The sequence below is a fragment of the Lolium rigidum genome, chromosome 7, assembly GCF_022539505.1.
Source record: "Lolium rigidum isolate FL_2022 chromosome 7, APGP_CSIRO_Lrig_0.1, whole genome shotgun sequence".
Taxonomy (NCBI): Eukaryota; Viridiplantae; Streptophyta; class Magnoliopsida; order Poales; family Poaceae; genus Lolium; species Lolium rigidum.
In genome coordinates this window covers 68,059,931-68,070,911 of record NC_061514.1, presented here as the reverse complement: position 1 = coordinate 68,070,911, position 10,981 = coordinate 68,059,931, and the positions used below count along the sequence as shown (strand labels likewise).

Sequence of the window (10,981 nt, the reverse complement as noted above, 5' to 3'; positions counted from 1 at the left end):
ATTCCGACGCTCCGATGGTCTGTATCTTGGAAAACCTAGGCGGGGATCCACGCAGATCTACCCCTATAGCTTTCTCCGTGCTAGGGTTTACAAATGGACTTTTTACTTGCTTTGGTTTGTTTAGGACATATGTACATGGAAACCATAAGTTGGGCATACTTTACCATAAAATAGGCTCCGTTTGAGCCGTGGCGGGAGTTTCCACATACAGATCCTGGATTTTACCAAGTGCTAGCCCATGCATGCGGAAATCGTCAACGCCGGTACATGCAAGGTTAGCCAATCCTTACATCACAATTTTACACATATGTTATGGGCATATGCAAGTTTTCCAGGGATTCCGACGCTCCGATGGTCCGTATCTTGGAAAACCCTAGGGCGAGGATCCCGCAGATCTACCCCTATAGCTTTCTCCGTGCTAGGGTTTACAAATGGACTTTTTTACTTGCTTTGGTTTGTTTAGGACATATGTACATGGAAACCATAAGTTGGGCATACTTTACCATAAAATAGACTCCGTTTGAGCTTGTGGCGGGAGTTTCCACATACAGATCCTGTATTTTACCAAGTGCTAGCCCATGTATGCGGAAATCGTCAACGCCGGGTACATGCAAGGTTAGCCAAACCCTAGGGCGGTGACCCCGCAGATCTACCCCTAGGGTTAGGGTTAGGGATAGCATCCGGGTGAGGTTAAGGGTTACCAAAATGTTCGCAAAATAGAAAGTTGGCCCGCGAAGCGGGAAACCCTAGGGCGGGAATGGCCTCGGTTAGGGTTAGGGTTGGAGTTAGGGTTAGCAATGGAATTTTCCTAAATGTTTAAGGACATATGTACATAGATAGCGAAGTTCGGCCTAGTGGCTCCGGTTGACCCGTCCGCGAAGAGCGTCACCCGTGGGACCTACATATATGCAATGCATCGTCGAATTCTTAAAAAATAGAACCTTTTTTTACAGAATTCATACTAGTAAATAAATAATAGAAACATAATATAAAGTAATATGAGAGAGAGAAAAAAGAAAAAAAAATAAAAAAGGTTCTATATGCCGAGGGTGGCCGTCGGCATAGGGGGGCCAGGCCCTATGCCGAGGGTAGCCCTCGGCGTCTGTGAGACGCCGTGAGAGGGCCGTCATGTCGCCGCTGGAACAGGCACCATGTTACTGCCTATGCCGAGGGGCTGGTAGACGCCGACGGCGGCCCTCGGCGTAGGAGCCTGTACGCCGACGGTATCTAGACGCCGACGGTCGGCTTCCGGCGCTGCCCCGGCGAGGCCATACGCCGACGGCCCCGATAAAACGCCCTCGGCGTAGGGTTTGGCCGTCGGCGTCTCCGACCATTCCTGTAGTGGTTAGTGTAACAGTGTTTGAACGTACAGTGCTTTGCTATTGTGTACTGATGTCGCAGTCGTTGCCCAATCTGCTGAAAGATCTATATAGCATGCCTTGGATTCTTGGTACGTACATTTGCATATATAGTAGCTCCATCTTCCTCTGCGACGAAAGGTTGCCAATGGTCTCCTGGCTTCTGGTCTCCAGAGCTCAACTAAAGCTCAACTAGCTTTGGAGCTCTGTCTTCTATTCTTGGTTAGCTTAACTAGTTTCACTCTCTTAATTACTTCTTCCTTCTACTTACTCTAGTACGAAAATTGCTCTTTGTACTCTCTTTGAGAAATCTGTCCACAAGGTTGTTAGCACACCAGCATGAACTAAAATTAATTGAGATGATATACTTCCCATACTACCCAACCATACCTTTCTTGATATTTGTTTTGCTGCTTTGTCTCTTCTAGCTTCACCTTCTGATTCTGCTTGCATATGCAGGAAAGAAATAGTGTGGAAATGGCACTATCGTCAGCCCCTCTGAGCCAGGAAGAACCCACACCGCCGTCACCGGGGAAGCGATTTAGCAACCAGCTCGCTGCCGCCGTGAGGAGCATCAACTGGACTTACGCCATATTCTGGTCCATGTCTACCAGCCGCCCGGGGTAATAATATCGTTTGATGATCACTCAAGCTAGTGACGAACATCTGCCGGCTCCGTTCCTCTTACGATGCCGGCTGGCCTGTTCCGTTTGTTTGCAGATCCTTGACGTGGAAGGACGGATTCTACAACGGCGAGATAAAGACGAGGAAGATCACCAACTCGACGGAGCTTACAGCCGACCAGCTCGTACTGGAGAGGAGCCAGCAGCTGAGGGAGGTCTACCAGTCGCTACTCTCCGGCGAATGCGACCACCGGGCCAGACGTCCCGCTGCCTCGCTTTCGCCGGAGGATCTCGGCGACGCCGAGTGGTACTACACGGTCTGCATGACCTACGCCTTCCGGCCTGGCCAAGGGTTCGTCTAGACTCTGGACTTTCATCTTATCATGTTAAGATTTACTGTGCCGGTTAGACTGAGGTGTTCAATTTGGTGTTCTGCTGTACATGTACGATCAGTTTGCCTGGCAAAAGCTTTGCGACCAATGAACCTATTTGGCTCTGCAACGCTCACTTTGCGGACACCAAAATCTTCCAACGCGCGCTCTTAGCCAAGGTACGTACGTACGTCTTCAAGCCTCTCTCTCTTTATTTCATTTGTTGCAAGAAACGTCTCTCTTCTTAATATCTGGGGAATCTGTACATGAACTATGTTTAGGCTGGCCATAGTGTAAAGTATCTTATAGTGTTATCATTCATATGATACAAGTCTATGATACTACCCCTATAGTGGTTAGTATCATATAGTAGTATCATAATCTCATGATATTTAATTATTTGTAGAATCTCAATACAATTGTGTGCATAGGATGTATTTGACATTAAATTTTCTAGTTTTACGTGCTATGATATAGTATCATATTATGATACCACTATCACATCTCTCCTCATTAATTATAGCGCCACATCAGATTTTGGCCAAGGTGGCATGTATGATACTCCTTATGATAGTAGCACTATGGCTAGCCTTATGTATAGTACTCACTGATATATCATGATTTCCACTTTTGCATGGCCATGCTATCTGCCGGCTAATTCAGACCGCGTCTATTCAGGTCAGTACACTTCATTAATTCTTGCATCATGTCATAATTAGCACTGCATGTCACGTGTTCACCCTTTAGATTTCTGACCCCAACTCCATGCTTGCCTTTCTTGGGTCACATTTTTCAGACAGTTGCTTGCATCCCATTCATGGGCGGTGTGCTCGAGCTGGGGACGGCTGATCAGGTTGGTTCGTGGGGTTGTGCATATGACTTTCACCTCTCTATTTTTATAACTCTTCCATCAATTAAATCATGTTATAGTATCTACTGTATATGTTATAGTATCTACTGTATATGTGGCTACATGGTGTCTCAGAAACCAGCAAACTAGCCTTGGGGAAATTTAATAACGCCCCAACAAACCTCGCAGAAGATAAGGCACATATGCATGCACGCCAAACGCTGTGAATACCAAAATAAAACTCATGCGAAAGATCCACGAAACCGCATCAAGTCACGCAGACCAAAAGGAATAGGCAAAGCCACAAAGGCAGGATAGCTCTACCCCTCTTTCAGGTTCTAGAAGCCGCCAAGTTGTCATTGCGGAAATAGCTAGAGAGTAGGGATGTGGCTAGGAGAGTAGTTGCAAAGCCTTATAGTGAATGTCGCCGTACACATGACAAATTTGTCACCTAGACGTTTATTTTTTAATTTATATGTTCGCATAGAGAGTCACCTACTCCTATATTAGGAGATGCGCTGAAAGAGCCATTGAGAGTTGCCCGAGCATGAATCAAGGACACTTCAAAGATTCCTCGATGAGAGAATCGTGTGGCTCATACGATGTTACCATGTGGCCACTTCAAAAGTTCTCCTTCTTTCGACGATCCGACCCTTACAAGGGCCCTCAGATCTGAGCACCCACCCCGAAGCGTTACACAGTACCTTAGAGGGGTGTCCCTTGAGTTTGATTGAAGTGGGAGTGGATGAGGGTACATGCCAATCTGAGCTAGATATAGTATCGGTGGTTGGACTTACACAATAAATTAGGCTTCTAACAACTTGGACTTTTTTGAGTTGGACTTCTCCTCTTGAATTTATTTTTTGTGTTCTCCCCTTGTTTGACTTGTTGACCATGAATGGTTATTTGGATCGTTGTTCACTTTGACAATTCGATATGTATATGCCACATAGAAATAGACGAGGCCCATGGTGATGTTAGATACCCTGTAGCAAGAAGATATGAGCAGCTCACCATAGGGGATCCTATGATTGAACTTCACATCCATGGCAGCCACATTGCAATCAATTTCAAGGCGGCACCTTCAGGACATGCATGACAGTGAAGTGGCGTCGCTGCTTGTTCATACCAAGAGATCATTAGCTTTCACCCCAAAGCACTAGGAAGACACAAAGCTCTACGAAGGATGAGAAGAGATGTAAGTGATGCCTTCAAAATGGGAATGACGCCAATGGCACTCGCCATTGATGACACTGGCCGCCGCCATACTATGCCTTCCCATGCCAAGAACTCATCGCCTCTCGACTCGATCATTGATCATCACATCCATAGCGCTAGGTACTCGCCATGGATAAACATCGACGCTCCTATCGTTTATGACTACCATCGCGACATACAAACTCCACACGCCACTGAGCCACCGAAACTACGACTTCATGATGCCGATTTCAGCTAGGTCAACGAATAAGCACGAACAACAAACTTCTACTTCCAGTGTGTCAATTTACCGGAGGCCGGAGGGCAGCAGTACTATCGCCGGTAACTAACATATTGCAAATTACCAAAACCTTATGCTACGAATAGCATTTTTTCGATAAAGGAAATCTATATCTATACCTAATAATAAAGGAGCTAAGGTTTCTGCCAAAATTTTCGTCCAACATTTTTTGGACGATTTTGCCCTCCCACCGAAGCGCATAATACAACCAGATGCCAGTACCGGTTCGTTGCCTGGCCCAGACCGGGTCCCGCAATGCGCTCCGTCCGCCGCCCGCACAAGGCCACCATGGTGCGCATCCCGCCACGCAGACCAGCGCACCGCCGCCAGAGGCCAGACCCGCGCGCAACGGCCTCCGCCCGCACATCCCGCGCCTTCCGCCTCGCTGCAACCTGCCGAGCACCAAAAAAGGCCAGGCCCAAAAGTCTCAATCTACAATCGATTGAGCATCAGAAACAACCTGATACGGGTGGATTTTGCGTGTTGGATAGTCCCACCTCGCTCCATTATACCTTGCCTCAGCGGTTTATATGCGTAAGATTTCTAGAATCCACAAGCCGCCTCCGAGAACAAGAACAAATAACCTGAGGATGGAATTAGCTGCCATCTCCAATGAAAAAGAGAGCCTTGCCCGAGCCGGCACATAGCGGAACAGCCGCATGAAAAGATGGGAGGAAAAATCGATTGTGAGACAACCCCACAGCAGCCAGAGAACGACCGGAGAAATGAGACGAGAGGCGGGCGCCTCCTAGATCTCCGGCGTAGGAAGCTGATGCGGCCATGGAGAGGTGCCACCCCCTACTCCAAGTCCGGGGGAAGCTCGAATCTCCGGCGGATCTCCGGCAGATGAAGCCTGCTGTGGAGGAAAAGAGATTGGGGAAGCTCGAATCTCCGGCGGATGAAGCCTGCTGCGGCCACCAGCTCGGGACCGAGCTTTGGTGCGGAAGGATGAGCGAAAGAAATTGGGAAGGGGACTGATTCCGTGCGGGGTTTCTAGGGCCATACCAGAATAGGGTTGACTTGGCCCTTGGGCAGGTCCGGCCTACGGGGAGCTGATACCGTCTCCTATGCCACAGTCTAAGTTCAGTGCTAATGCAAACAGATCCAAATAAAAATGGGGCAGAGCAAGCTAATGTGAATAGAATATAGAAAGCTGTGTATTTAGTTGGTGTTGGCGTGCTAGACGAAACTAAGTGGATAGAAGATTTTGTACTTCTCGTGTACATGTATGTGTTGTGCATATAAATAGGAAACATTGTGTATCTTTTGCATTGGTGTACGCTTATGTACATATAAACTTGAATTCAAATTTAAAATACCTAATACATATGTCTATAAAAGGATGTCGCTCTTTACTGTATAGATACACTAAATTTAGACAAATCTCCAACAATATTTTATGAACGGAGGGAGTATTTGAAGCACTGCAATATTTAATTTTAGATTTAATAGAGAATTTTGTTGTACTATTTTGTTTTGAGAAATCAAACAAATAAAGGTGTCCACGGATAAATGGGTCCGTCGTTGGGTACGATGGCAAATTAGGCACCCCCTCTATTTTTTTGTTCAAACAAAGTGGGGCTCACACTTTGCCTCGAGCAGTTCAAAAAGCTCGTGAGATCGAAGACATGTTTGAGTTTAGCTTGTGCTGAGCTTGGGACTGGACACACGATTGTTTGGTTAATTGTTCAACAAGAATCACAATATTGTTCGGTAGTAGTTGATTTGTTGGTTCCTAATTACTATAACCGTGGTGATTAATTGGTGAATTTTTAGAAAATGTTAAGTGAGCCACGACATGCTCTGCTTTTACTAAAATATACAAATATAAATAAACCATGAAGAAAATATTATCCATAACTATCTTTTTAAATCTTATCTGCCTTATTATCAAAACGAGAAAACGAAGAAATATTTTATTTTTGACTTGATGAAGAAATATATTTCGGCATATGAGTCATGTTAAGAAAATTAAAACTTCCATTAATTAAATTCTGCATAGCTAAAATAAATTTAATAAAAATCAAATGCAGCAATCTTCGGTCATTTTCCGGTGCAACGCACGGGCACTTTTGCTAGTATATTAATAATATCGAGAGATGCCGAGTAGGTACCATTGCTGATTAATCCATTCAAAACATTAAAAAAGTGGTTCCGATGGATTTGCTAGGTTTTGGAGGACACAGACATGGTGAACCGGATCCGCACAACTTTCTGGGAGCTACGGTTTCCGACATGGTCGGAGGTGGAGGAGCCGAGTTCCAGCCCATCAGAAAACGAAACAGGAGAGGCGGATATCGTGTTCGAGGACCTTGACCACAACGTCGCCGAGGCGACGGCGACGATTTCCGGGGAGATGGGGTGCCTGTCCGACGACAACCTCGAGGGGATCACGAAGCAGATCGACGAGCTCTACGGCCTGTGCGAGGAGCTAGACGTGCGCGGTCTGGGGGATAACTGGATCATGGACGGGTCCTTCGAGGTGATGTCTTCCCCGGAAGCGGCGCCGCCAGTGCCGGACGCAGGCGGGATCACCGATGATGTTGCCACTTTAAGTAGCTCCGTCGAATCCTCTCGCCCGTCGTGCTTTACGGCCTGGAAGATGTCATCGGACTCGCCGCAAGACGTGGCTGCCGGGGAGTCTCAGAAGTTGCTGAAGAAAGCCGTGGCCGGCGGTGCATGGACGAACGATGATGGTGACGGCACAGTGAGAGCTCAGGAAAGTAACGTCAAGGGTCATGTCATGTCGGAGAGAAGGCGCCGGGAGAAGCTCAACGAGATGTTCCTGATTCTCAAGTCATTGGTCCCGTCCATTCACAAGGTAGGTAACACACCATCGTAAGAACGACGTTAGTTATACTCGATTCGATCCTTTATTTGTTTGCACACAAGTATTTGTTGCAGGTGGACAAAGCATCCATCCTAGCAGAGACGATAGCCTATCTCAAAGAGCTGGAGCAAAGGGTAGAAGAGCTAGAATCCAGCGGTAGGCCGATCAAAGTAACGACAGGCCTGAGGCGCCATGCCGTCCTCGGGAAGAAGGTCTCGGCCTCGGCTGGATCCAAGAGGAAAGCTTGGGAGCTCGGCGACCTCCCCAAGGAGAAGGAGGACGGCCCGAGCAACGTGGTGAACGTCACCGTGATGGGCAAGGAGGTGCTCCTGGAGGTGCAGTGCCTGTGGAAGGAGCTGTTGATGACACGAGTGTTCGACGCCCTGAACCTGAAGGCCCTCGGCCTGGACGTTCTCTCCGTCCAGTCGTCGACGCCGGACGGCCTTCTTGCTCTGAAGATACGAGCTCAGGTCTGCCAGTGGACATCGAGCTAACGCCCATGGTTATGGTTATTGGTTTACTAATGTAATCTTGTGATTTTTTACTGCAGTGCGCCGGTTCTGCTGCCGTGGCGCCTGGGATGATCAGCGAAGCGCTTCAGAAAGCTATAGGGAGACGCTGAAAGAATTCTCAAATCGTGGCGTAACGCTGGTAGTTTTGCTCCTAGTGACTATATATACTTACGATGATGTCTGTGTTTTTCAAATTTGACAAAGAAAATCAGATACTAGTGTGACGTTTGGATTCAGCTGAAATCGAGTGAACAGAGTTAATTCGTCGACACACAATACAGAAGCGCCGGTGCATCCAGCCCGGCACGGCTCTCATGTGCTAATGCCTTTATTTTTTTCCACAAAGAGTACACCGATCTACTGTATTAATAATCATAAAAATCTAAAAGTAATAAAAATAATAAATACTAGATCCTTAGACCTCCTAGCTAGTGACTAAAGACAAGAGTACAAGTCGAAGACGCGCCGCCGTCCTTGCTCATCCATCACCGTAGCCGGGAAAAAACGGTCGTAGTAGACAAACGAGAAATCAACATGTCAAGACCCCGAAAGACTAGCATATCAAGATAACAATCATCGCTAGAGATGCGACATGTACATTGGACGACCCAGACCACAAACCACACCGAGAAACCCAAAATCCTTTTTTAAAAGGGACATTTTAAACCGACCGATCACAACCCCATGCAGCTCTCGCTCCCTTCTGGCCATCGTTGGAGATGTCCTAACTCGTAAGGCAAAGCCCGAGCGGGCGGTGGATCTCCTCGGTCGTCGACTAGGTGGGCTTCGGTGGCGTCCGCTCCTACCTTCTTCGATTACCGTGTTGCGACGAGGTCTAGCGGGTGGCGACGATGTGGTGTCTGCGGCCCCAATGTGGGCAGTCGGGCGGGCTTCGGTTGTGTTGTTGCTCCGCTGGCTGCTCGCGGAGGTACTCCTTGGCTTCACTCCAAACACTGGAGCACTAGGGGTAGTGTGGTCTCGGGTATTGGTAGTAGCAGGTTCCTCTTCCACTGGAGCTCGTCGGCCTGTTTGGTGTTGGTTGTGGCACGACTACCGGGAAAAAAAATCGAGCTCTAACTACACTCATGGCGGGCAGTGGCGGCGTTTACAAATCGAACACGTCGACTTTGCTCGTAATACTCCGAGGAAAACCCTGGGTCTCAGGGATCGGACGACGGTGGCGCTCTGGGTGCCGCTCTGGGTGCATTAGGCAGCTTTTCTAGCTAGCATGCTAGACGGAAGAGGCAAGTTGTGTGAAGCGGTTTGCGTCTCGCGCGCCGATAACGACGGCGTGGCGCGCAACGCAACAGATCTCGTGAGCTCGCATAGGGACATGATCGATAATCTAGTGCCGTGGCGGCTTCGGCCGGCAGGCCCGGGCGGCCCACGGTACGACCGACCTCTCCGCATGCGGACAGAGAGGAGCGCAAGGACGCGGATCGGCTGGTGCACGCCCACGTCGTCCACGGGCTCCTGCCCATACACACCCCCATCAGCATGTACTCTTGTCCGCTCCTCCTCCGGGTCCGGCATGGATGGATGCAACCAAAACGCGCGCGTCGCCGTCGCTGGGATTGCGTTTCCGCCCGCGGGGTGTGTGTGTGGCTCATGGCGCGCCACCGCCCACGCGATCGTCTACGCATCCAAGACGTCGTCGTTGCGACTTCGCGATTCGTTTCGTCGTTTGCATTATTGCATGCGTACACAGTATGTAGATGTAGGTAGGTGGAGAGCAAATTGTTAGTAGTAGAAGAATGGTCTAACCATCAACAGCAGCATGCATGCATGTGGCAGCTAGCCTCTTTTAATTTGCAAAAGGCACATATATACAAATGTTATTGTTTTCTCTTTTGATCCGACTGCTCACGGGTCGACATGTTTTCTGAGATATATGCTACCCCTCCGTTTCATACTAGGTGTCGTAGCTTGGTCTTATTTGATCTAGATATGCAGCATGCACGGTACATTATAAATTGGCTGATTAATCGACATATAGGCCATTTAAAAATGAATAAAACTTTTGCTAAAATAATATTTGCTCCATGTGATGCTTATATTTGTTAGAGAATTTTTTGTGTTGCCTTGCCTCGCCCATGCTTTGGTTAATTCCTGGGTCCGCCACTGCATGTACCTAAACTTGTTTCAGTTGATAGGTTCTCTTATTTTCAATTTAAGTCTACGGTAAGTCGGTAATTAATTTGGAACCAAGGTTGAATTAAAACAAAGAAAACATTTGATTTTGCATTAATACAATCCCATTTTCCCTGCAAACAAAAAAATACATGAGAACAACGGCTTCTAAAATAATTGTTTTTCGAGCCGGTACAGCACAAAAACGTTATCGCATAGCAAAACCAATAGAATCGACAAATCAATGCACAAAAATAATTCAAGCATATAAGTAAAAGTTAAAACAATACACTTGACCATTTTCGCACGAGGCTCCAGTCCGAGGAGCAGCGGGATGTCATGGAGTATGGGTGCAACCGACTGGAGACGGTAGCACGGGATTTCTTCAGCCGGTGTGGGTGGCGGCTTGATCATAGGATCACTTTGTGATGCCGCTTTGTCTTTTGCTTTATTTTTTCTTGCGTTGGTTGATTTTCAGATCAACTTGACATGAGACTTGAGTTGTAATAAGGTTAAAACTGAACTTGAATAAGGTAATAAAGCAGCCGTATGCATCTTTTTGATGCAGAGGCTGGGGCACATCCCCCATTTCGAAAAAAAAACTTGACCATTTTCGCAATGTGCAATGGGTATCACATAAAAAAAAGGAAAACAGGTGATCATCAAACATGTGTCGAACTGTCCATTTTTTTTTATAGAGAGAGCTGTGAAAGCTTTCTTGCATAATGTTCATGGGCATACAGAGGTGATCTGGCGGATCATTGAGCCACACATGGCGACCAACATGAAGAGCGGTAGCCATTTTAGCT

At 47.4% G+C, this 10,981-nt stretch overlaps 1 protein-coding gene across 1 annotated transcript; it reads left to right on the top strand.

Annotated features, from left to right (window-relative positions):
• The first annotated feature begins 1,481 nt into the window (after positions 1 to 1,481).
• On the top strand, positions 1,482 to 8,152 carry LOC124675819 (anthocyanin regulatory R-S protein-like). Its single transcript, XM_047211892.1, has 9 exons — positions 1,482 to 1,580; positions 1,818 to 1,981; positions 2,079 to 2,333; positions 2,435 to 2,531; positions 3,016 to 3,030; positions 3,149 to 3,205; positions 6,871 to 7,521; positions 7,605 to 8,000; positions 8,081 to 8,152. The coding sequence occupies exons 2-9, from the start codon at positions 1,836 to 1,838 to the stop codon at positions 8,150 to 8,152; spliced, it is 1,689 nt and encodes a 562-aa protein (XP_047067848.1). The 5' UTR covers positions 1,482 to 1,580; positions 1,818 to 1,835.
• The last annotated feature ends 2,829 nt before the right edge of the window (positions 8,153 to 10,981 follow it).

Coding starts and splice junctions, on each gene's coding strand:
- LOC124675819 (XM_047211892.1), top strand. CDS start 1,836: ATGGCACTATCGTCAGCCCCTCTGAGCCAGGAAGAACCCACACCGCCG. Junction 3,206..6,870: donor AGCTGGGGACGGCTGATCAG/GTTGGTTCGTGG, acceptor TGGATTTGCTAG/GTTTTGGAGGACACAGACAT. Junction 8,001..8,080: donor CTCTGAAGATACGAGCTCAG/GTCTGCCAGTGG, acceptor TTTTTACTGCAG/TGCGCCGGTTCTGCTGCCGT.